The sequence below is a fragment of the Notothenia coriiceps genome, unplaced genomic scaffold (assembly GCF_000735185.1).
Source record: "Notothenia coriiceps isolate Sejong01 unplaced genomic scaffold, NC01 NC01_scaffold00000339, whole genome shotgun sequence".
Taxonomy (NCBI): Eukaryota; Metazoa; Chordata; class Actinopteri; order Perciformes; family Nototheniidae; genus Notothenia; species Notothenia coriiceps.
In genome coordinates, this window is record NW_011333040.1 from 3,787,423 (window position 1) to 3,813,915 (window position 26,493).

General features: G+C 40.5%; 2 protein-coding genes across 2 annotated transcripts; one reads left to right on the forward strand and one right to left on the reverse strand.

The window, feature by feature from the left end:
- Nucleotides 1–1,078: 1,078 nt before the first annotated feature.
- ercc8 (excision repair cross-complementation group 8) lies at nucleotides 1,079–13,343 on the reverse strand. The gene is made up of 12 exons (XM_010768226.1): nucleotides 12,981–13,343; nucleotides 11,576–11,671; nucleotides 11,264–11,365; nucleotides 10,794–10,917; nucleotides 9,611–9,692; nucleotides 8,718–8,786; nucleotides 8,367–8,433; nucleotides 7,720–7,823; nucleotides 6,936–7,060; nucleotides 4,245–4,442; nucleotides 2,437–2,532; nucleotides 1,079–2,069 (listed from the first exon to the last, which is right to left on the reverse strand). Exons 1-12 carry the CDS (start codon nucleotides 13,055–13,057, stop codon nucleotides 2,004–2,006), a joined length of 1,206 nt encoding a protein of 401 aa, XP_010766528.1. The 5' UTR covers nucleotides 13,058–13,343; the 3' UTR covers nucleotides 1,079–2,003.
- A 63-nt stretch (nucleotides 13,344–13,406) lies between these two features.
- ndufaf2 (NADH:ubiquinone oxidoreductase complex assembly factor 2) lies at nucleotides 13,407–26,467 on the forward strand. Its single transcript, XM_010768245.1, has 4 exons — nucleotides 13,407–13,636; nucleotides 22,512–22,601; nucleotides 23,492–23,532; nucleotides 25,744–26,467. The coding sequence occupies exons 1-4, from the start codon at nucleotides 13,522–13,524 to the stop codon at nucleotides 25,978–25,980; spliced, it is 483 nt and encodes a 160-aa protein (XP_010766547.1). The 5' UTR covers nucleotides 13,407–13,521; the 3' UTR covers nucleotides 25,981–26,467.
- The last annotated feature ends 26 nt before the right edge of the window (nucleotides 26,468–26,493 follow it).

Genomic DNA, 26,493 nt, shown 5'->3' on the forward strand with positions numbered 1-26,493 from the left:
CAGACGTCCATTATCATTAACACATTAAGTTGACGAAACACTCGAGTCAAATGTAATTAAAGTCAGATCGTTTCTTAGACGGGGCAGTGATATCATAAACCTGTTAATGTACGCATTCATTCTTTTTCCAGCTGTTTTCACCTTGCAGGTGAATGTGTGTATGTGGCTTTTATCCTGGATAAAGTGTTTAAGTCATGGATGTTTACAGTTTAACTTCTTCATATTTGACTAATATTAAAGTTCACTTTTCATTCAAGAAATATGACGCTCCGCTGTCAGTACGCTTCTCCATGTTTGTGATTGGTCGAATGCTCCAAATACCACCACTTTCATGTGAACGCGCACCTAACTAGATAGGGCACGGCTGGCTTGAGCGATCCACTTGATAACCTGTGTCGTAGTATAGTTTAGCGAGAGCGCGTATGTTTTGGATTAAGCCAACCGGCTAACTCAAACATATCTTGGTTAGGTTGAACCAGCTTCGTAGTACAGGCCTCTGGATTCACTCTTACTTTCGCAGCTAGTTTCATTAAACGGCTGTCAGAACTAACAAATAAATGTAAATTTAGCTGGGAATGATAAGACAATGGGTGCTATTTAGTAACTATTAGTTACCCATGTGGTCAGTCTCTTTCCAATGTGTTGAAAAAAACACTTAGAAAGACTACAATAGATACGTATTTTGCTGATCTCGAAACTAGGGAGGCTCCGATAGGGTATTTTGGGGCCGTTAGCCGAAATCAGTATCGGCCGATGCCGATTGCCGATCCGATCGGGTGGGTGGGGGCTATGGGGATCTTCTATTTAAAGTGATGTTTAAAACTCAGTTAGTGGAGCTCATTTTTATATTGCTTCAGTTTATAATCGTAACAGATTGAAAAGTTCATTTTCAATACATGATGCGAACAACCAACATAATCATTACATTCAAATGAAGTACATTATTCAAGTTTACATTTGGATAATAACAAGGGAGAAGTTAGCGGAAGCGCTCTCTTTAACTCTCTCCCTCTCTTTCTCCTGACAGTCTGTCAGTATCTCATGCAGCTCACTGATCCAGTAATGAGTGACCCGACAGTAAAGAATAAACATATTTATAACTAGTTTACATAGTTCCAGAGGTAGATCAAATAGCATCCCTACTCGAAACCTAACAATAAATATATTCTTATTTGCCGAAAAAAATTGCAGATATTCCCCCAATTACTACTATGAATAATTCAAAATACAAAATTGGCTTGGAACTTGGTGACAGGACTATGGCAAGATGTAAGACTTAATATGCATGCTAAGGACCATGTCAGTTTTACATCCAAATAAAAAAAATCATAATTTTTTAAATAATCACATATCAAATGTAGAAAAAAAACCATTTGTGCATCTTTATAATAGTATACCATTATTTACACATTCCAATTTACCATCTTTATCTATGCCTGCAATGATGAAACAAGAGATATTTTCCCAAAGTCGTTATTATCTTCACATTTATCCCCAGAGGATCATCTTCAAGATGTGTGCACATTTCCATAGTCAGACTGTAACGGAGGTGATCTCTGGGGCCATAGATCTCGGCCTCCGTTACGGATTGTGTAGCTTTGTTGGTGGTGAAATGTATGTAGTGTGTGCATCTGTCTCTGTTTGCTGGTTTTATGTTAAAAGTGTTCCCCTTCCCCATGTCTGTGGCTGTTGATTGTGTGCACCTGGTGCCCTGTGTTGTCTCCCCCCCCCCACCTGTGTCTAATTGCTGATTAGTGTGTGTATTTAGGCTCTGTTTCCCTGTCTGTTAAGGGAGAGGGAGTGTGTGTGAGATCCTTGTGGCTGCAGGCTGTGTTCAGGGAGAAACAGCAGGATTGAGGCTGTGTGTCATGTGTTCATGATGTAATGAATGCCCACATCGGGTTGTATTTTGGACGTTCTGCCTCTGTCTCCTTGCTTGGTCGGGCCGCTCAATTGTCAGCTTCACACAGACACTTTGCATGTCCACACGAAGAAAAACAGCATCAGTCTTCATCACTACTCCATGCATCCTGAAAGGCCGGGTTCACTGAGGACTGGTCAGCAGCAGCCTGTAAGGACGCAACACTGAATGAAGATACTTGTCCCTGAATTCAAAAGTATGCATAGTGTGGCTTATTTTATAAATGAATCAAGTTCAAATGGAAAATGACAGGTTGTTTTTTTATAGAATGTACTTTGTTTATATCTAAACCAGTATGTTCTGGGTGATTGTCATAATCTAAATTCTTAAGATTATGTACAGTCTATCTACAATAACATTTCTGCTATGAAGACCAAATAACAAAATGAAGACATTTCAGATTGCCACTACAACATATTGACTCTTGAAATAGAGTTGAACTTTTACAAAGTTAATTTAATCCACATGGTGTCATGGTCTTGTCTTTCCTATATCTAGTTTCATTTTATTAGTACCTGATTTGCAGTTGTTGACTCTTCTTCCACATCTGGGGCACGAGGGGCAGGAACCCACGCCAGGATGTTACAGTCTTTACCTCCAGTATAGAGCTCCTAAACATAAACAAGAACAAAGGCAACTCAGTTCTGACAAATTGAGCCACACACGGTTACAGGGAACAAAAGAAGAGCTGCTGTCACAGCATCACTTTCACCTTGAAGCGCCTCCAAACAATGACATCAGCCCCGAGGGAACAGTCGTGTTAACAAGGATGATAGGGACCAAGAGTAAAATAATTAATACGCTTAAAACTGCCCATGCAATAGGAGTGAACACATGGGACACATTCTGTGTGTCAAAGGGCTGCTCAGTTTCATTACATCTGACAAGAGGTTCCTGTAAGAAGCAAAACATTTAAAAGGAAACCGAAATTTTCTTTTTGACAAGCTGCCAAACTACATTCCTATGTTTCACCTGTCAAACCAGCGAGTGTAACCAGATGTTTACGTGGGCAGATAGCGTGGCCTTGATTGGGCTTTTCATTTACAATGATTATACCTTGCAAAAATGACCTTACAATTAAAAAGATAATGTGGGACACTGCCATATTAGGCCGTTTTTATACTAGACTTGAGTAAGTACAAATACAAAACTGAATAAGCATATTGATAAACTTTTACTTTGTCAGTTTAGCATATGAAAGAATTGTATGACCAAGATGCAAACACCTGAGATTTGCAGATGTATTGGCAGACTCCTGATTCAAACCAACAGCTTGAACGAAAGTGAATAATGGTTTGAGTCAGATGTTATCGTTACGTCAATCTGTGGCCATTGGCTTATTTGTTGGTACATTGTAAAATCAGCAACAGAATACAAATAATAGGCTATTAACATTGTTTTCCCCTACTGTTTATTATTAAGCGTATACAAGTATGTATAGTGATATTGCAATTGTCAGATATGGGCAAAAATAACAGTACATATCCAATTAACCCAAAAAATAAAAAAGGTGCATTTTATGCTGCGTTTGACAAACAAGTGTCATATAGATTTACAGATATTGAGAGCACTTGTACTTTTTATGCAGTACTATTATAAAATGTAGTGTTTTTATTTCATCTAAATGCATTTATCTATTATTAGTTAATTAATGAATTTTATCACAATTTGTGATTCTTAAATATTGCAATCCTGAATCAGTTGTTGCCTGTGTGTTAGTACATTTGCTCAATAAAAAGTTTGCGTTACAGATAATGGTGAAACTAAACGAAAACCTACACTTAACTCTGAAAGAGTAGATAGTAGATTTACTTTAGTGCAGGGGCACCTTGTGACTTATGCAACTGCAACAGTTGACATTCAGGTCGGGAGCACAAAATGGGTTCAAACAAATGAGATGCCATTATTTGCATTTATAGTAGCTCAGTATAGCTAAGTAGATGTTAACAGTGTTATCTGTACTGGGGCAAGCGGCTCATTTGGGACTGCCATGGTGATTGCACATTTTGAAAAGCTCTTACTGTGATGGCAACACCAAAGAAGTCGAAGAGATTAAAAAAGGGGACGCAAAGAAACGTCAATTCTCGAGGTGTAGAGGGACCAGCTAGACCCGACTAGCTGAACAAACAGAAATAGTTAGATGGAAATACAAACAAAGCAGCAGTGCAGAGAGATGGGTTTATTCAGATGCAGAAAACCTCCATTGTTTTAGTTGCTGCCGTTTACATTACATTCAACAAAAGAGTGAACTACAGGAATGCACTCTCGTTTTTGTTTCGCTGTCTTGCGCAGCATAAATTAATACCACTGCATTGACTCTCACCTGGTAGTCTGGGTGAAACTCGCAGCAGTCCACGTTGTTGTAGTGCCCTCTGAGCATGGTGACCAGCTCTCCTGTGTGGAGGGCATACACAGCCACCGAGCTGCCGCAGGGCACAAACACAAACTCTGGGCTGCAACCACGGGAAACTGTAAACTGAAGCCTTTTACGGCTCTCGTTGCAGACCTTCCCGTAATTTACCTGAAGGACACAAAGAAGACACACAGGGTTCAGAACATGTATGTATGCCAGGATATACATTGTATTGAATATAAAATGTTTTTCTTTTATGAAACAGACAACATACTGACAATTTCTTGTATTGGCAATATGATATGTATCATGATCCAGAGGACATGATATTTTAAATATATTGCGATACTGTAATCAAAACGATTTATGGAACCACCTTTTTTACCTGGAAGTGTCATTGTATAAACATTATTCATATTGCCATGTGAATAAAATCGGTGTATATACATGTCATTTCTATAAAAAATGGTCACCATGTTTTTCCGAGTTCATACAGTATCACAAAACATAGTATCAGGATATTTCTGCATATCTATATCATACATCTCTATGTAACAATAATATGTCATGCCTTTCAAGCACTATACCAAAACAACCAGAGCTACATTCAGTGTTTGCCATCAAAACACTTGTATCCTTGAAGTCTAACAATTGTATTTCCTCAGCTATTTAAAAAAAAAAATAGTATGAATGTATTGTTTACATCCATCTAACTAACTTGCAGTCTTCTTCTTCACTGCCTTCGTTGGCACATTGCTGCATTAACATGGATGTAGATTTGTGGAACAGTGTGACAACCACTCAGGAAAAAAACACTTTTTACCAGAAGAACAGTACAGAAGAGAGGAAACCATCATTTTAAGGCTTCTGAAACTGAAACGTAGGGTATGCTGGACCAGATGCTTTCAATTTAGATAACATACTTTCAGACAACATAAGACTTTTCCAGGACTTGCAATGACCCTGAAATCTAGACGAACAGGAACAAGCAAGCAAATAAATTCACCTTCATGGTGTAGAATTACAAGGCTTTATTCATGCCGATGAAACAGGTCTGAATTATGCAATGCATTTCCTTTAACATTTTAGCATTTCAACATTAGCATTACCCCCTAAACTTACACCAGACATCCTCATTGCAACTCTTATCTCTGCCGGGAGAGAAGGTCAAACCCTTCCTTGTGTCTAGTCTTCTAGTGTTACAGCCCGAAGATGGAAACATGTCCACCATGGCAACCTCAGCATGAAGCAGCAGAGCAGAAAATTAGAACCGGAGCAATAGCATAACTTTCCTGAGCTTTAGGGTAAGGTCATGTTTGTAGGTTGTGGAGATGGAGCTAATATATTTTCCATTTATGTAGACCCAAGAATATCAAACACTGTTTCTCTAAGAGTAGCAGTAGCATCCTGTTTACTCAATCTGTGCAAAAAATGACAAACATTCATGCAATTTGTCAACCTCTCTCTGCTAAGGGTTTATGTTGCTTCTTTTCTTTTAAACTGGCCAAAAATAAAATTATACAAAGAGTCCTCGAGAACCCGCAAGAGCTGTATTGTGAACAAGGCTGTCCATTATGGTTAACAGTAGCTAAATCATGATGATGATAACTAAACTTGGATTCCAAGGTTTACATGCCAATACCAACAGAGAATATCAAACCGTTTTGAAAAGAAAGTTTTGCCATTCATAAGTATCCTCTGTGTCGTTGAAATTTGAATATAATCGTAAAAACGTGATATTTTAAACCAAAACCATGACTTTTTAAGGTCAAATAAGAGAAAAACGAATTTGCAGCTAATTTTGAGAGTATTCTTCAAAATTAAAAACATTTAAATGTAAGGTAAAATGTTGAGTAATGGATGACAAACAACTGCATAAATCATGTGTAGCACCCTAAACACTGGAACATGTGATATCCTTTAATCAATCAATGAATATCGATCAATATTATGGTTTTAAAATTGAATCGAATGACCCTATTGGAGAACGGTTGCCACAGTGCCAAATGCATTACATAAAACAACACCCAACAAGTTTTGCAACCTTATTGTTGAGAGTATGTTTGCACTTTGATTAGGCTGCGTAATCTGGCAACGATTGATGTCATTGATGTGCGTTGTTTGCTGCAAGGAAATGTGGGACAGCATTGGAGCACCACTCCTTATCATTTACAGATTTCAACCTGCTGCTTATGATGGCTGCCACTGAGATACCTCCAGGTTAATTCAGGTAAGTAACCTTCTTAGAAAAAAAACCATCCCATTCATAACGACTTTTAAACAAATGAGCGTGTGATAGCCCTGTCAGAGCTAACGTAATGCAGGGGGACAATAAAGGTCCATCTTATCTTATCAAAATAGCAAATCAGAAACCATGTTATGACAATAACAGAAATACAGTTACATGATGTCTGCTAAATAATCTTAATATTCCTATGTCTCTAAAGAACACCAACCAAGGGAAGGCATGTAGGCGGCACTAAAACAGGACCAACCATTATGCCATATGGAACTTTTCAGCTGCTGCCTTAGTTAAAACAAAGTTTTAAACTGAGACATAACCTTGATGTTATGCGAGTACATGATGAACAGTGCACTATAGTAAAAACAGGTTCCCCCAGGTATGTTATGAGGAGGAACATACACACACAGACAACTTACCAGGGTGTTTTCCCCAGTTGCACTATTCCATAGTCGCATACGGTCATCAGTTCCAGTGGTGAGGAGGTAGAGGCCATCGCCAGTGAAGCACAGGCCATTCACTCTGCCATTATGCGCCGTGTTCACTGATAAACACAAATGAAGCATGGCAACATGTATTTGTCATGTCTTTCATCCTCAATCTTTATCAAAAACCAATAGTAGATAATTATTTTATACAATTGATTATCAATAAATGGCATGCTTTTAGTGTAATGTTTGTTAAACATCTCTTGTCTCCTTATCACACAGAAAGGCTTAGATAAACTGTGCAAACTGGTTTTATGACATTGAATCCTTTGGTTAGAAACACAAACAGGGACTCAGGAAGGAAAACACATCCTGTAAGAATGTTGACATCTCATCCAGAGACAGACTCTGTTGTGTTAACCGGACTAACCTGAAAGTTAATAAAATAACAAGCTAGGACTTTAAGCGACTTTGAGACTATGAAAAGCGCCATATAAATTAAATGTATTATTATTATTAGATCTGTAAGATTGACTGATTATTTACTATAACCAGCCATTGAATGCATCGTCATCAGTTACCAGAAAATATGAATTCTGTGACTCGACATCAATGTTTGCCCCCGCAGTTTGTACTTCATGATGCTTTTTCCATCAGTGCAGCACATTGGGGTTCCTAAAAGGACTTTTTTGACAGTGTTTTGCAAATTGATATTGTTACGACAGGATTATAAATAAACACTTGGAAAGTAAGAAAAGGAGAGAGGTGACAGTACCTGCCTCAGAGGATGCTTTTGATTTGTCTCCATTGTGTTGGTCCAGAGTGAAGAGGCTACCAGAAGCCCGACGCACATCCCATACTTTCACTTTGCTGTCTGCACTTAGAAGGAAAATGAGGGAATTATTTTAGTTTTACACTCTCCTGGTTAATTATCCTTAAGTCCTGTTCATTCAATTAAAAAAAACATTTGATCAAGTCCGGCACAGGGATTAATACAGCTTCATGTTCACTAATGTTTGTTTTTAAAGGTCAGATTTCTGCTGGGAATTAACATTCTGCTCTATAATAGCATACACTTCTCTGTGCCAGTTGTTTTCAAAATCACTTAAAGTCCGCAGGGAAAGGCAGCACAGTAATCCCAATAGGTTAATTAGCATGTCCAATGTAGCATAGCACAGGTGGGGACTGTATCTACCATATGCTACGCTGAGAGGGCCACAGTGCCTGTCTGCTGGCGATGTGGTGGCATTATACTGGCCTCAGGGTTGCACTGTGGCCAGATGGGCAGAAACTAAGAAGACAGGAACCGCTGGGACACGGAATTGTGGGGATTTTTTCTGCTTCTGACACTTAATTTTGATCTGAGGGAGAACCAGGTGATGCTGATTCTCTACAGATGGACTGGCAGTTAACAGTGCCTACCTGGCAGTGGCTAAGATGTGATCGTATCGGGGCGACCACCGCACGGACAGGATCTCTGCTCTGTGGCCTGGAGGGAAACAGTTATTGTTTATGCGTGTGAAGAAAAACTATAACGGAAAATGATTACTGTTGTAGGTTAAACAAATTGTTAATAACAGAGGCGGCGAAGGGGGTTACATTCCAAGAAAAGCTCCATCATTTCCATGATTACAGTTTTTTGTAATTTTTTTATTTAAAAGAAAAAACTTGGATATTCTCTGAGATTAATAAAGTTATTTACAAGCTCCAATACAAAAAATATATTTGGCTCTAATACTCCATGCTTTCATTTATTGCCTCTAGCTCACATACCCTGAAGAACATGAATCCGTGAACCAGACTTCAGGTCACACAGCTGGATTTTAGGGTCTGTGGTGCCAACTGGAAAACAAAGAAACAAAAAGATGAAGTTAAAATAGGGAATTACAAGGCTGGCTGAAAGCTCCTTTAAATAGGTTAGGGTAGGACAGTAGTTCAAATCCTAAATTCCTTCTTGTCATCATTATCAAAGTGTACAGATCCTAGTACATGTGTAAGTATAATTTCCTACAACGTGTATGGGAGAGGCACTTCAAAAGAGTCAAATCGGAAGACCTAGGTTCTAAAAGAAAAGGTGTGGTAAACATGAAAAATCCCTGATAACAACACCTGATAAACGTGAGCCAACACACCCATTTATACATCAGAGGGGGGCAAGATATTGAGTAACATTCAAAAGAACAAGATGATTTGGAGTTCATCCAAATTGAAACAGCCAGCATTAAGAATAATGAATGTAGTGATTCTTTAGAGTAACAGATTCCTTTTGAAAACCAATGTTTGACAAGGATATGCAACACCCCTGAGAGTGGACGACACTGTGATTGTCCCAGGATTAGAAAAAGGTGTGTCAGAGAAACTGTGTGGGTATGGACATTTATGAGTACACACAATCAGCAGGCACGAGAAACCTGTTTGTCCAGTTGGGCAACGCGGTAAGGTGGCACAAAGATTATTATGATTTATTCCCCCTGAAATCTTTCACGCGTCTGTCGCCTCAAGGTACATAGCACATTGTAACCTGGGGTAACACTTGGGTACACAGTGCTGTATGGAAGCATGCAGTACACTGACTGGAGAAACAAACTGATTACAGGGTATCTGATGACAAAGAGCAGTTTGTTATTCCCCATAGAAAGCAGTGGTGGTTGAATTATGAAACACACCTGCAATGAGACTGTGCTTCCTGGCGATGGGGGAGAGGTGGTGGCTGTAGACATTGCCCTCAAACGCAAAGACTTCGGCAGGCTTAAGAATAACAAAGGGAAAGAAAGGGAGTACAGTTAGCTGTAGTCAGCTTCCTTTGAGTTCATTGCTAAGTAAACATTCGGAATACTGACTCTCTCTCCCCATTTTCAAATCACGTCTCAAAACATATCTCTACACACTTGCATATCCACCCTGATCACACGTGCTCTGTTTTTATTGATTACATTGTCTTGTTTTTGTGCTGTTTTGTGTACCTTTTACGGCGACCTTGAAAGCCTTGAAAGGCGCCTTTATAAATATATTAATAATATTATTATGGGTATGTATGCTTGCTGAATGATATCTTAATTTAATAATACAAATATACAGCCATGACCTTTAACACAAAGCCATTGCCTTAAAGATGTAAATCTTATATAAATTCCCGACATTGCGGAACAAAAGTTAATGGAAGGACTTAAATAAAAACAGAAGAGTAGAGAGAAGGGATACCATGGCTCAGAAGGCTCACCCGAGCAGCAGTGGCGGTTACAATGCAAATTCTTCAGCAAACATAAAAAGCCTCTCTGTGCCCCGTCTGTCAGTGAGTGCCAGCACCGACCAATGGGCACTCACACAGAGGAGGCTCTGTTTGCATCAAATACCACCAATACACATGGACTTTGTGCACAACAATGCAAAGCACACAATGTGCAAATACACAGCACAATAAATAATGTAATAGGCATAAGTGTGTGTGTTTATGTGGAACACAGAGACAGAAACACGTAGAGTTTAACTTAGTAAGCTAAACCAATGAATGGTCGTTGGCTCTTTGCTGTCCCTTCCCTGACCATTGAGGTAACCGCAGTGCCAGTGTAACTCTAGCGCAGCTCGGGCCTGCCATATGGGACTTTTGCATAGAAAGGTAGAAAGCATGAAGCAGAAAATTAGAAAGCGAGGGAAAGGGTGGTGGAGCTATAAGAATACAAATGTCAGCTAGTGGCGTGATAAACCACTTTGAAATGTGCATCAAGTAACCTGTTTGATGTTGATATCCACATGTATATACACGTTTATATGTTGATTCAGCTTAATTGCACCTAGGTTTATACAACACATGTAATAGGGAGTAACCTAGTCTGTGGGTGACAGTCTTACCTTCAGTGTCTCAGTGTCCCAGACCTTCATGGTCTTGTCAAAGGAACTCGAGACAAACATGCCCGTGTCATAAGGATACCACTGGACTGTCTCTACGCTGAATTTGTGGACATACCGACTCGACCTAGATAAAAAAGAAAAAAACATAACATGTGACCAGATTCATACTTATGTCTTTAATGATCTGCACCCCCCAGTTATGTTTGAAATATCAAATGAACAAATGGAGAATAGTGCACAACCACGTTAAACTTTCATGGAGCAACAGTAAATAAATTATGACATTATTGTTCATGGTGAGACCCACATTGTCACAAATTAGATTTCAGAGCCATGTATTGAAGTGAACCAAGAATTAGTATGATTTTTCTGTTCACATTACCATTAAAATGCAGTCATAGGAAACAAAAGATTGGGGAAGGCAGTGCTACCCTCTAGAGGACAGAATGAGTAAAGGCAAAAACACTCACCTGCCTACAGTGCAAACTGCCTTGCAGGTGTACTGTAGCTTCCTACTGTAGTTCTCCAGGTCATAGATGACAATCACACCATCTGCGCCGCCAGACAACATGCTAAACAACAGAGAGGGTTTACTTCACAGACTGCATTACTTCTTCCAACACAGCTGCCACATTGCTTTCCAAAGGTAAACCTGCAGTAGTTCTTAATGGAAGATTATCACAGAAAGGTGTTTGGATTAAGATTGTGTAGCTGAAAACTACATATCATATACCTCCATTTTACTGGGGTCTTATGACAAACTATGACAAAAGTGGACTTACTATCTGCCCTCTACTGCTTCAATGTCAATGGTGTTGATGCCGTTTCCATGGATTCTATCAACATCTCTGTCAGGATTCAACTTCAGACCCAGGACCCTTTGGAGATTAAGAAAGGAAGAAGAGTCAAGCATTTCTGGAAAACCAATCAAATGTTTAGCATCAAACCTTTGAGGCACAAGTGGATAAAAAGACAGAGCAAAGGAAATACACAATGTTGCAATCTAGAAATTGACAGAGTTGGTGTTAAAAAGTCAAATGGCCTTATGATTTTTTAAGTTATTAGAGTTTAACAAATGATCATTTACATTGCATTATTACATTGTAGTTAAATCAATACATATGTAGGGTGGAACTGAAAATGCTATTATCAAATAACATTTTATTTTTAATTTAGTCCACCTAATTCTTATATATGAATGCAGTTCTTTCACTTACCAAAACATAATAATAATGAGACAAAACAATGGGACTAATACCATTACTATTGTATTTTAACTCTTTCTGTTTTATTTTTATAACAGGTTTATATTATTGAATTTTACACATTTTTAATTTAATTGTTATGGCTTTTAATTCAGACAACGGTTACTAGTTTAATTTCCCATGATTTATTGCATTGTGATCGAAATCTGTTTTATTTTTGTAACTAGTTTTTATTTATGTTAATATCGTTGTTGTGTTTTTTTCTGCCACACAGAATACAAATAAAATAAAGTTATTATAAGACTAATCACTAAGACAATCAAAAGAAAATGAACTGTTGACAAGTTTTGATATTTGGATAATCACAGTTAGTTTTTGAGTCATTTACAAATATTAGCTAGTAAAATCTTTTCAATGCAAACAGCAAAAATATATCATAAAATGAGACTTTACAATCACATATATTGAGATTATAGGTTTATGAGCAATCTGAGTATGCATATAAATTAATGTGCCCCTTAAAGATCAGTATTTATTTTCCTTTCTGGTTCAAAATAAGAATACCTTTATTCGTCATTTACAAATAAAGTTATTAAAATGTACAATTGTTAAAGCAAAAGTAAACAGCGAAAAATATAAAATCATAAAATATAAAATATAAAAATATAAATTACACAAATTACAAAAATACTCATCCAGGTGGACTACAAAAATGACCAATAACAATATATTGTTTTAAATAAGTGTTGGATGTATGAAGCAGTTTGATAGCAGCCAAGTCACAGTAGTGAAATAGGAAGTATAGCCTATATATTGTTTATTTACAAATGTATTACAGTAGTTGCATTATCTAAAAAAGATAAAGCAGCCAGTAATAATATTTATAAAGCGGTATTTGTATTAAATTATATATTACACAACAGAGGTGTTCTAGTCTTTGTTGCTATATGTGTGCAGGGGACATTATTGTTTTCTCTCTCACCTCCGCGTTGACTCTGCACGCCTCAGTCGCAGAGGATCATCCACACCAGCCTGCCTGGCAGTAAGAAACCCCAACATTGCTATAATTTGAAGATGAAACTATATTAATAAAAGGACTAGTCTCCAACCTATCCTACCGTTAGCCAACCTAGCTCAAAGGCTAGCATGCTGACTACATTGAATTAAGTTTTCAATCGTAAACAAAAGGAAGCGCAAACAACAAGGCATGTTGTTGCACATAGAGCCTCTTAATAACTAAATACGTCGAAAGGCCACTTTGCTTCGATAATGTCTTGTTTATTTAACATAACATTTCTCTAACTTCCCAGCTGCTCAACACAATGAACCGCCATGTTGGAACGTAATGACAACATCCAATGACAAATGCGATGATTGGCTGTTCAATAATAAGCGTCCAATCACAAAACGGTTTATTCATTCTATTCCCAACATATGAAGTATTGTATAAACAACCCAGTGAGAGGACACACATCTAACAAGGGACACGAAATACTCAAAAACCTTCAAATTTTCCTGAAAATATGAACAGGGTCGCTGGAGTTTTACGGCGTACGTTTGGAATAGTACGCGAGCACGTCGGGACAGATCATGTGGGAAATACATATTACCATATCCCAGAACAGAAGACATGGACAGGTAAATATAATGTAACATGTCCTCTAAATCAAGCTTTGTTGTGCTTACTTTAGCCAGTAATTAATGTATTTACAGTATTGATCCCTACAGATATGCATGCTTTTTTAAAGCCTCGTCTAAACTTCAGTAAGCTTCTTCTGTCCCTGGCCCTGTTTGTTTATTCCATAACTAACTTAGCCTTTCTTAGCCTGATTGTTTTGATATCTAGTTAAGAATAATACATATTACATATTGATATTCCAGCAATGTATCTATTTGTATGCAATGTATTGCGCATTTGAGCATGTATGACTTTCCTTCTTCCCTTTGACCCCTGTAGTGTAAAAAGCTCGCCAGTAGATGGAGCAAATACCTCACCCAGAACATCTCATTGTATAAAATAGATTTAGTCTGTATTAAAATTGAGCAAGATTAACTTTTAACTCATTTTGGGGCCACAATAACTGCAGCTCCACTGTCATGGGCCCTCAAAGCAGAAAGGGTCCTCCTCATTCCCTTTTCAGTGTATTTTTGTTTTATTTGACAAATATGACCCCAAGTGACCCTTATTGCTTCTATCAATAATATACTCTCTCAAATCTTCAAATAATAGGAGCGGTAATTCCGCTGCCAAAAACATGGCAGTTCCACTGTCACTGGCCTTAAAAGCAGAAAGCATGTCCTCCACTGTTGCAGGGAAAATTATTTCTTGTCTGTTATGAGGTTTTAGAAAGAGGTCATATATCCCTACTGAGACATGGCAGTGCTACAGTTTGTCATGCTCAAGCCAAGCAGTAGAACTGTGTCATCATCAGGCTAATCCATGGTGGAATGCCAATGGTGTCCTTCACACCTTCTTGAAGGCCAAGGACACAGTTGTAGGCCTAGTGGACTCAACGTCTGGTCTTACCGTGAGTCATTCCTCAGTTGTCCTAACTTTAGGAGATGGAGAGAGATAGGCCATTTTTATGACAAGACTTAGCAATAGTAAAGAAGGTTAGATGGCATCAGGGGCATTTTTTAATTTTTGAGAAGCCCAGCACATCACCCTTGTGTTTTGCAAGATATTTACATGGAGGAGATGCCATCATAGCTGAGTGTCATTTTAAAATGAGACAATGAGAGGTTTACAACAAAAACACACTGAACATTGACATTATCTATGTGTCAATGTCAGATCCACACCTGCAGAGGAACTTGTTATGGGTGAAATATAGTGATGCACTATATCTGAATTGAGAATGCCTATTCTAGTTGAACTCATTAGCAGAATCACAGCTAATCCCACTTTCCCCTTCCCCTTTTGGTCCCTATAGAGGGTATTGGTCAAAGAGCCAACCTTCCAGACATTATACTGTTGTTGGTTAACCAGCCATGGACCTTTGACTTATTAGCGAAGTGATATTATGCATCGTGATATTCATGAGGAATCTTATGCCTGAGAATGAGTTCAGTTCCATTGCAGACACTGTCTTTTTTCTAATATGGGATACACACTACACAGCAGTAATCCCTCCTACCCATGTGTTTGTCTCCCTCTCTTGGTGCCACAGTATACAACTTCAATAACCCATGAGCTGAATAGGTATGTTACAGTGCAAACATTCAGTGATGCTTTTTCCGAGAGTGAAGCCAAGAGTTTTTTTGTTCAGTTTTGGACCGACGGTTGGCAGGTCCCAGGCCTGCTATCTTTCTGACTGAACTTGACTTTGTGGTTCACCTTTTCTCAGCAGTTTGCAGGGAAACGTGTGTGCACCTCATATTTATAATTCATTACAAGACTACTCCTCAACCCCTGGCTGTCAGACTATTTAAATGAGACATCACACAAGACCATTTTCTAGCACGCTACAGGCTACCATATTCACTGCCCAATCACAATGACTGACACTGTGGAGTGGCTGGATGGCCTGTGGAAAAAATGGTTTCTGAACAAACGCACTCAGAAATGCAAGGCAGGTGCATACACGTATACCCTCATATACGTTTATAATGCACAAATAAAAAGATATGGCACTCACATTTTCCTCTTTATTTCTACCACTCACCCAGTCCAGCCTTGTGGAAATAAAGCAGATGCATTATTCAGTCCATATGTCTTGCTAAAGCGGGTTCTTTTTGATCTTAAACTGATAGGCCAAGCGTGGGCTCTGGGCCTTAAGGCATGGACCGCAGGGCTTTCCACTGCAGCGCATAGTGGTTAAAGTAGGTGAGGAGACTCTCTCTCTATCTCTCTTTCCCTCTCAACTCTACCTAGTTCTTCTATTCATTTGTCCATCCCTAGTATTCAGGCAATCCCTCTCTACCTTTATCTATGCTTTGCTGCTCCCATTTTCTACCTCTCTCAATCTGTTAACTTTAGAAAACTGGGGCGTAAGCAATTTTGTGTGTGTGGTAGGCTATATATGAGGGTTTTAATGGCAGAAAAATAAAAGGAAGCCGCTGCTTTTTTACGTGACTGTGTCCTATCTAATCTCAACAACTGCCCATTCTTCTCCTTCGGGTGACCTCTTTATTTGCCTCTAGTTAGGCTTTCCTTCCGTTGCCCCTCCCTACCATTGCTGCCTCTCGATTTTCTTCCTTTGAAGACATTCTAGTGAAGATTTCTATTCACAACATTGGAGTAGTTCAGCAGTGTGGAGGGTTATACCCAGCAGAGTGCTTCATATCCCCCTCTCCTCAGATGCTGCTGCACATCAAAATGAAAAGGCCTGAGTCTGAAGTACACGCCTAGAGAGGGGGAATGTCTGTCCGTGTCTTTAGAAATGGTCTGGCTAAGAGGCCTACTGTGTGCTTCTTCCCCACAGAGAGAACTATGCTATAGGCTGTGGAGCCCCAGTGATTGTTGTCTATGGCAGGGCTACAAGATAAAGCCACTGGCAATCTGGCCACTGGTCTTTAGAGGGTCTTTGCCTTGGTGTTGGCTCTATAGAGCTGAATAGAGAATCTATATTCTTCTCTCTTTCTGTGTGCGTCTGTCCCCCAGGCCCAGCGCTGCCTCACACTGCATGGGGCACCATGTCATGCTGCCCAGATGAAAGCCCAGCATTCTGCGGATGGGCTCATTCGTCTTCAGCAGTGGGCCTGCAGCTTTGACGCCTGCCTTCCCTCCCTTTATTTAGGAAGAGAGGCGCACTGACATTATCGGCCGCTGCAGGCACATTTGAAAATAATTGCCTGTATGATTGCTATTTTTCTTACCTCTTTGAGGAGGTGTAGCCTTTGTCTTGGAATCAATGGCTGCTCAATACTGGACAGAGGAAAGGCAGTTTCCTTTCATGTCTTAGTAAAAAGGATGTATTTTTAGCACTATTCATTTTAGAAGTGTGTGCCATGCAGTTTTAATCTATTGGTCCTCTCCACTGTGTGGAGAATTGAAGGGATTCAGAGGTTCTTCCGAGGTGCGCCACGCTGTTGCAGAGAAAAGATGCATTGACTTGTCGTCCTATCACTATCCCTCTTTCTTTGTCTATTATTTATTTGATTCCCCAGCTATGTTCTATGAAGTGAAAAACTGAAAAGGCCTCAATTCTGCTATTTCAGGCTGGGTGACTCTGGGGACTGAGTTAGGAGGTGTGTGTGTTTTGATATCAGTTTGTGCATCTGTGGTTGTGTACATGTGTTGGCATAAAAACTACACACTGTGTGTATGTGCACATTAGTATCTGCTTTGTATTTTAAAAAGGGGAAGAAAAAAATTGCAAGTGTGTTTTCTCTCCACTTCATGCCCAAACACACTTAACACAACAACAGATGGCTGTGTGTCATCAGAGCGTTGATTCAAGCCGCATATTTCCATGGAAAGAGTCACAGCGGAGAGAGACGAGGGTCCAAATGGCTGTTTATTCTGCCACAAGTCATCCCCAGGGTGTGATGAAGGAAGGTCTATCATACAGTAGGACACCAAGTCAGTGTTTGCAATGGAGCAGCTATGTCCAGAGCAGCCACAGTAAATCATGTTAATTGATCAGCAGCTTTGCAATGCATGGGGTTTAAATGAAGGTTGTTTAATCGTTAACGAAACCACGTGGGTTTAGCTCATCTTGCTTTCCGTTTGCCAAGTGTGTGTTTGTGTTTGTACGTATGTGGTGGAACACCTTGGAGTGGTTTGACTGCTTCATTAAAAAGGCATTGGAAAAGATGGATGCTCACAATAAGAAACAGGCACATTTATTTCTTACGGTAGAGTATTACAAATGGGCCTAGCTCCAATATTGGTTGCAGGTCTATTAAACACTGCTTTAACAGTAGACCTGTATCTGTAAACATGTTTGATTCACTACCTACACATTTAACATGATGCGACGTGGTGAAAAACCCTAGGCAGTTGATGGTGCCAACAAATTAATTACAATAATTATAGGCGCTGATTCGCTGTCCAGTGCATTCGTGTGTCTTTCTCAAATGGCCAGTAAGGTGGCTAGTGGCTCCTTGTCGGTCAGAAACTCAGCCAAAAAGGCTGACAGACAGACCAACACAAAGCAGACATCTCCTGGAGCCCGCCGCTGCTTATTCAATCCTGAATATTTTAATAAAGCAGACAGGCAGAGAGAAATAAGGCTAGGAGTGAGGAAGGAAAGATAAGGCCGAAGGAGATTCACAGAGGGTGCAAAAGAAGGTGGGGTATGGAAAGTGAGTGACAAACAACAAGGGGGATGCTGACATATGGGGTGAAATTATATAGTGGGGGGAAGAATGGAGAGAGTGAAAGTAAAAGGAGGGTTTCTGACAGAAAGAGGGTGAAATGAGTGGGTGGAACAGGCAGACAGATAGAGGGGGAGAGAGAAGGTGGAGGTAGGTTAATGGAGGAAGAGAGTGGGGGACTGAAGGTGCAATGGAAGGGAAAGGAAGGGGGTTGGATGAGAGTGATGGAGGTGAATAGAAAGGGGTGGACAGCTTGTTGTATGAACATCACACGTATGGGCCTCAGAGGAGCCGGAGAGGAGGAGGAGGAGGTGGTGGGGGGGTGCACACCGCTCCACAGCCTCACAAAGGACGCTGACTTCCTGGCTCGCCACGGTCCTTTTCTATAACCCATCGTGCAGAGACGGGATTTCAAGAGGACGGGTGGTCGTAAGTGGAAGGGGGTAAAGTATCCCTTTCACCCTCGAGTATGCTTGCGTTTAGTTAAAAGTAACACGCAGGGGAAATCAGAGTACTCTTTCCAGCATGTTATTACTTTTTTAATGAATTATTCTTCTCTGTTTTGCCGTGAGTCGCTCAAGCCTCAGCGGGATCGACAGCAACAGGGACAAACAGAATGAGGGCTGAATAAAAAAGGCAAACAGCAGCAGCGGCAGGCCTACTTTACGCCTGTAAGCCCCTCCTCTTACCAGAATTGAGGCAAAACAACGGCTGGCCTTTTCCCTCTAAACCAGCTTCACTAGGCTCAGGGCTAATGGGTAACCATGGTTACAGGCATCACACATCCCCTCAATTCTTTTAATTTTTTACAGGATAAGAGATTGGAGGAGGAGAGAGAGAAGGGAAGGACAGGGTGCTGGTATTGGTACCTGGTTGTCCTTGTATCACTGATGCTTATCCGATCACTCCATCTTCATAAAGCTGTCCATTACCATGCAGGTATTGGTCCCCCATCCCTCCTCTGCACACGGTTCAGCTGGAGAGAATTAAACTAGGCTCACGACAGGATGATGGGACCGCTGCTTCTGCACCACAGTGTCAGGCCCAACACTCACTGCTTTAGTGTACCCCTCGCTATCATGCAGAATGTGAAGAAGCTCTTTATTTTAAGATTTAGTTCCAGAGTTCCAGGTGGGAGCTTTTGTCTAAATTGCAATCTGTTGAAAGGCAAGTGTACGTGGTGGTGCAGAAGAAGTCTGTGTTGATGATGAGGAGCAGGAGGTCCACCAGTTGGAAGTCCGTTTAGTTTTTATCGGATTATTTTGGGCTCTCCATTTCTCGGATGTTGCCGTTCTATGTGTGTTACCCTCAGAACTGTGTCTGTAATCAAAGACGAGTGGAGGAGGAAGACACACAGCGAGCAAGACGCCCCGGAATGACATTGTGGAGGTGAGAAACCTCTCAGGTCGCCCCGAGCAGCTCTCACCTCGGAGCTGATGTGTGAAGTTGGGGTGTGTGTGTGCGTGCGTGTGTGTGTGTGTTTGTGTGTGTGTGTGTGTGTGTGTGTGTGTGTGTGTGTGTGTGGTAAGTAGGTTTCCCCTTGTGAGTGATGAGAAGGAAGACCTGTCACATGGGGGCCCGCTGAGATGGAGAGCTCCTAACACCTTTTCATACCTCAAACTTTATGAAACTAACACTAAGGAGTATATCATTCAGTTAGTCGATAATGAGGAAAATTAACTATTTTTGACTGATTGATAGCCAACTAGTCTTGATTGATATTTAACAAGGTAAAATACAAAACGTTTGATGATTTAATCTCGTCAATGTGAAAATGGAATTGCATTGATTTATCGTATTGTGAAGGCAGCTTAACCTGATGACACCATTTTGGGATATCAACTTAAAAAAACAACCTCGGACTCTAGTCATTTATGATCAACATTTTATATAATTTCTTTGATTTCAGAGACAAATGGTTTATCCATAACAAAAATGATTGGGGGGAGGGGTTTGAACACAGTGTTTATTACTTTTTATTTTTCACTGTTGGTGAAACAAAGTCAGCAATTTTAAGGTATGACTTTATGGTCTGTTTTTAGATTGGAAAATATACTTTTTGTTTTAAATAATCTATGGATTAATTAGTAATGACAGTAATCATTAGTTGCAGGCACCCCCCTCAGCTGAGTAATCACTATGCAAACAATGTGCCAGGCCAATTCTGTTATGCTATGTTACGTGTAGATTACATCTGTAATCACGAACCTAATATCCACAAGTCATCACATTTCTTTACTACATCTTCAATCATCTCACTTGAGGTAACAGGATGTGTTTATGTTGAAATGTTGCAATATATTTGTAGAATTGCACGTTATAAAGCTTTAGCTTGTGTGTGTTTATCTGGAGTTGTACCATCTAAAATATTACCAAGAGAACGATATTCACAGCAATCCCACTGACGAGCCTCCTCCCAATGCGTATGTGTTGGGAGGATCAGCCATGTTTCATAAATATATGTACATACTGTATTTGTTACTCAAATCCAAGGATAAAAGCCATGGTGGAAGAGGTTTAGTCATGCTGCAAAAGCAACAAGACAAGATGAGCGCTCGGTTGGAGTGTGACAGAATGGAGAGGGGGGGATGCACCGCAGTGGAGATAGATGGAGAAAAGGTTGGTGCCTCTTGATGCTTATTAGCTAGGCATTAGTTGTAGTTAAGCACATTGCTTGTGGGGACTGTATCATAATTGTACCATTTCAGTCTGCTGCCACCCACACCAATGCAAATACAGATAGAATCTGTTTTAATTAGCATACCCAAATGTATTTGTGAGTATTGCCTTGAGAACAGTCTTTTGTTTGCTGGCAGTTGTTTTTGTTCTGCTATCATGGGGGCTTTCTAGAAAGCTGTTTCTCAGAAGACATTTTAAGGCATGTAAACAAACGTGAGGATCGTAGGATGCATTTTACACATTGCTGGGCCAGCTAGGTGAGAGAATGCAGTGTTTTTGTGAGACCTGGATACCAGAAAGCTGGAGCCTGTGAGGCCTTATAGTGACAATCTAGTGGGAACCAAAGCAGAACCAAAGCAATGCTAGCCTAATTAGCTGACCTGATTACTAAATAGGCTGGATAAAGTATGGGAAGGAATCATCACTTTATAAGGCATAATTGCAGAGCAGCACATGCATGAAAAATATCTTCATTGGAAGACAACAGATAAGCTTTTATTATAAGGCACTCCCGTATACACTTAGCCACTTTGAAATGTCATCACTCATCCATCTCGGTGCAGTAGCTATCTGTTATGGCTGAAGTAAACATTAAGGCCATCAGTCTGCGCTGTGCATGGAGGTGGTTGCCTCCATTTGTCCATGTCCAGTCATCTGCGGAGAAACGGTGATGGAATCCTGACAGATTGTCTGTGTTTTGGAGCGTGTTGTTTTCCTTGCCCATCCATTTCTCTTCTCCCAGCCGTGTTTGCCATGCATCATCACTCTCTCTCTCTCCCTCTCTCCCTCCTACCTCCTCCGTCCTTGCTTCATCATTTCTCAGAAGGATGGGAGCGAGCGATGGACATCTAGCTACCAGCGAGGAAAAACTATAGAAATACTTGTTCTGAACACTGTATAAAGCTCTGTAGCAACACACCAAGATACAACTTGCTCTTTTTTTAATTATCTTGTCCCCTCTTATTCTGTTTCCATCCCTCTCCATTGCCACCCCCCTATATACCTCCATCTCCATGTCATTGTGTGCCAGCCAAACTTGTCTAATCAGCAGATTCGACCAAAAATAATTGGCGGTGGTCTTGCTGCTAGCGAGCATCGTGCTGTATACAGATAGGGAGAGGAGCACTTAATATTCCACGCAGCTCGTGCCTCTCCTGTTCTCTGTGATATCTGACCTCTTTTGTCTCCTGCTCGGCTTGATGTTGATTTTGGAGGGCATTGTTAGCCAGAGCGCTGTGATTGGAAGAGGCTTTGAGTGAGGGGGGCTGTGGTTGGTTGGGTTAAAGTCAGGCTGATTTGCATAAAGGCTTAGCCCAGATTTGGAGCCACTCAGCGAGATCTGAGAAGAAGGGCCCGAGGGCCACGAGGTAATCATCCATGGCCTGTCACAGTGCTGTCATTCCTCTGAGTATTTGTGTGTCTGTGCGTCCGTCTGTATCTGTGTGTGTGAGCGCATTGTGTCTGCTCCTCTTTGTGTGTGTTTGTATTCCTTTGCGTTCTTGTATGTATCATTGTTGAGCATCTCTATCTCACTCTCGCCGTCTTCCTCTCTACTTTTTGTTTTGTTTCCCAGGCAGGTTGGTCCGTGCCAGGCGGATGGTGGTGGCAGCTAATGTTACAGAACATGAATATGTGGAAGGCAGCATACCAACGGAGTGGGACTGTAAGTGTGGACCGCAGCATCACTGTTATACTTTTCATATCACTAATATGGATGAATGACAATGTTAATAAGAAAGCTACCCATCAGAGTATATAAAGGGCTGCACAAATAAAATGGAATAACAAATGCATGCCTGTATCTATTGGGGCCTAGGCTAATCCATTGATTTTCTTTCTTTTTTTTGTCTCAAACTGCAAGAGGGGGGTTGGGAGAAGCGTATTCATGAGTTTATCAAAGACGCCTTCTGCTGGTGTTATACAACCGTATCAAAAATAGTGTTTCAAATGTCTTACAACTGGATACAAACTGTTCCCTCTGTCTCAGACTGGCTTCATCCACCTTAAACCCTTCATCCTGCTTCGCCCCATCCCTCATGCATTTTTATCAGGATGCAAATAAGAAAGGGATAAAAGAGGCCCAGAATCCCTGTGCGAGCTGGGGGAAGAGTTAGACAATCTCTTTCTCTCTCTCTCTCTCTCTCTCTCCCTTTAACCTGAACCAGAAAGAAGGACAGAGCTACTGATGGAGAATGACAGGGTCTACTTTCAAATGCAAAGATCAGAGCAGACTCCTACTGTCTCTTCTGAGACACAGCACTCAGTGGCCCTGCTCTGCCTAAACTAAAGCAGGATTATGGTTTTGAGTTTATCATGTGTGTAACTTTTACCATTCTGCATCTTTCCCTATAGTTCACTAAATGAAATGATAAAAACCCTAGATACTGTGTGTTTTCCCATCTTGCTTGGTAACTCTGTTTTCACCAAGCTACCATTGTGCCCTGAAACTCAGCGATGCTATAGCAGCTTTTAAATATCACTGCCGGTTTTGTTTGTGCTGCGTATGTTTGTGTGGGTGTTCTCACTCTTCTTTTTTCCTCCTCTCTCCTGCAGCGTGGATCCGAGGCAGACGGAAGGAGCCCCCCTCTGTCGAGGTACGTCTCCCCCCCAGCCTCCCCGCTGTGCTGATGGTTGGACTCTAGAGGGCTGGTTACAAGGGAGGGAAAGATAGAAGCAAGGAACGGCTTTGATTTGTTTTTATCTTACAGTTCGGAACTGAATCCTGGAACTTTCGGGGGACAGGTGTTAAAATAAACAGCAGCTGAAGTGCATTGATGGCGAGGCGGAGAGCAAAGACAGCTTCTGAACAAGCGGCTCACTGACACCATGTCCTAGTTTACTTTATTTTTTCCAGTAAAAGCCTGCTTTTGTTGTATTTCTGGCAGTCTCTAGGATGGGAATGGTGAAGGACTGCAGTTTTTCCCCTCGCGTACCTCTCACTGGGTTTATTGCTCTTTAAATGTGAGAATGCTGGAAATGATTTGGACGGTGAAATGTAGGTCTATAGGAAATCCCTTGGAAGGCCGATACCGAGGCACTCTTTCTGTCTCTCTGTCCGTCTCTCTGTCCTCTCTCCCTGACAGTGGCCAATGCCATCCCCTGTCTCTATTGCCAGAACATTCTCTTCCAATTTTCTGCCTTGCGTCTGCCCAATAGCTGCCATCGACAGCTGGACAGTGTTGATGTGGCCAAGGCTTCACTCCCAGCACATTACCCTACCCCTTGTCACGCTCCCTCTCTTCCCGGTCCAAGCCGACATAAATTGATTGGATTAAATCCTGTCATTAACAGGCTGGAAAAGCAGCTCAGTATGTTTGTCTCTCTCCCCAAAGCGGGGCTTTTTGGCCACAGCTCTCCCCTCTCTTTTCCAGTCCTTCAATTGTGCCAACACACAACAGCATTATGCCCAGTCCTCCCTTCTTTTCTGGCTTCTCATCCCAGGGAGAGGCTAACATCACTGGACACTAGTTGTGGCTCAAGTGGGTAACTATTCCACCGGTGGACTGTTTTCAGGCTATAATTGTTTCCATGAGCTGGACTGGTTGTTTATACTGCGAATGCCTCCTGTCATGTTAGTTTACCAATCTGTTCCAAAGACTACATTTTTAACCAGGTTTTATTGGACAATATAGTGCAGGTTAACTGAACACCCTTGGTCTTCTGCTAGTAAATGTCTTACTTTATACTCTACACACGCAAACACACACACATTTGTACCTGGAAGATTTCCAATGCATTTTTATATCTTTCTACTTTTGACTTGGCAATTTACTTGTTGTGCCTTTCGGACAAACAGGGTTAGAATAGTAAGCAGGACACTTATAACTAGTTATATTTTCTGGTGAGTTTGAAGGTTCGAAATAGGTCATCCTCTTTTCTTAGGAAACTGCCACCTTAACATTTCCAACATCACAGAACTTGGTAGATGCGGTCTGGTCATGATTTATTTGTGAAGTGTTGGATGCCATTCCATTAAACTGTGGTTGATGCCCCTTTAATTTACCTTGGTGGCTATCGTTGGCAATATTGCATGGCTGCTATATGTAATCTATCAAGAAATGTAAAAGCATGTTTTTACTATTGATTTTAAACACGTTTTACAATGAAGGGTCACCGACCCATAAAGCCCACCATTTATAAGAAGTCACAGACTATAACAAGGATAAATTCAAGAAATAACATTCACAAAAACATCTAAGTAAAGTATCAACATGTCGTGTAGGTTATTTTTCTTCTATATACAGTCTCATTAGTTCAAACTATTTTTTAATCAGGTTGTATGCTGTTTGGAGACTTTACATCTATAACTCACCGTGGGTTTGTTTTGAAAGTGGACTGCATGTTCAGGAGTAGGGGAGTTTTAGTCAACAACGAAAAAACTGTACTGTAAAGTTTGTATGAAAAAACTGCCGGCTTCGGAAGGAAGGAAGGAAGGAAGGAAGCTTATCGACTCATAAGTAGGAAGTGTTGATTTCAGCAAAAACTTAAATTAATTCAATTTTCAATAGGTTAATCCATCCATCAATCCTCTGACACTTATCTGGGATCGGGTGATGTAAATTGATTATATCACAAGAACTTATTGTTTTGTATGACTGGAAAGCACTGCTTTGAATGTCAATACATTCTGATTCAAAGCCACATCCTGCCTACTGATTTTCCATCATTCTTTTGACTGTTTATTTATTTTTGTATTAATTGAATTTCACGATTTATTAAAAACGTTTTATACTATCTTATATTTAATGTGTTGAACACTGCAAAAACACTGAATATGCATGTATGTCCACCTCTGTGTTTTATAGGAGCTGCTGAAGAATCAGTCTTACAGGGACAACATCAAAATTAAGGCCAGGGAGGTGGAGGAGAAAGATCTGATCCTACAGGCCAAGGAATATGAAGATGGTCTCGTGACGACTCCTGCAAAGACTCTTGCCAAAGGCCATGCCGCCTCCACCGACTTCGGGAAGCAGGAGATCAGCGAGGACCCCAGCAGCACTGCCAACACCTTTCAGCCCGGCTCCTGGTTGCCCAAGAAATAGACTGAGACATCTACATTCAGCGAGACCGCTGTACAATAAAACACAATCCAATAGATAAGCCCTGCAATAAAGAACTACCTATGTGAAACTGATATTCCCATTCAGTTGAAACTTTGTAGTGTAACTTTAGAAGCAACTTTCAGTATAATGTAATTCAAGTCCACACCACAACCTGCGACTTCAGAAATAACCAGAGTTTAAATCTCTTTATGCTGTAATCATTTCAAGGATATTTTATTGGATTGTTTTATATTTTCAGGTTTCTATTTCCGTAGTCCCTTGGTGTACATATATTGTATATAATCAAGACAATAGGCGTCACTCATCTTGAAGCTGACTTTAAGTAATGATTCAATGGAGCCAAAAGGTCTGTTTATAAAGCAAAGAAAAAGTGAAATGCTTGTGCTTCATAATAGTCAATTACAGATACTGCATTGTGGATATTGCAAGAAATAATTTTCTAATAAATTGTGACTTTGGTAATATCTATATTGACTGCTTAATCTCAAAATA

Excerpts from the sequence above, each read along its gene's own strand:
- ercc8 (XM_010768226.1), bottom strand. The coding sequence starts at position 13,057 with ATGTTGGGGTTTCTTACTGCCAGGCAGGCTGGTGTGGATGATCCTCTG. Across the intron at positions 11,366-11,575 it reads GAAGCAGTAGAGGGCAGATA|CATGTTGTCTGGCGGCGCAG; the intron begins GTAAGTCCACTT and ends TCTGTTGTTTAG. Across the intron at positions 10,918-11,263 it reads GCAGTTTGCACTGTAGGCAG|GTCGAGTCGGTATGTCCACA; the intron begins GTGAGTGTTTTT and ends TTTTTTATCTAG.
- ndufaf2 (XM_010768245.1), top strand. The coding sequence starts at position 13,522 with ATGAACAGGGTCGCTGGAGTTTTACGGCGTACGTTTGGAATAGTACGC. Across the intron at positions 22,602-23,491 it reads CATACCAACGGAGTGGGACT|CGTGGATCCGAGGCAGACGG; the intron begins GTAAGTGTGGAC and ends TCTCTCCTGCAG. Across the intron at positions 23,533-25,743 it reads AGGAGCCCCCCTCTGTCGAG|GAGCTGCTGAAGAATCAGTC; the intron begins GTACGTCTCCCC and ends TGTGTTTTATAG.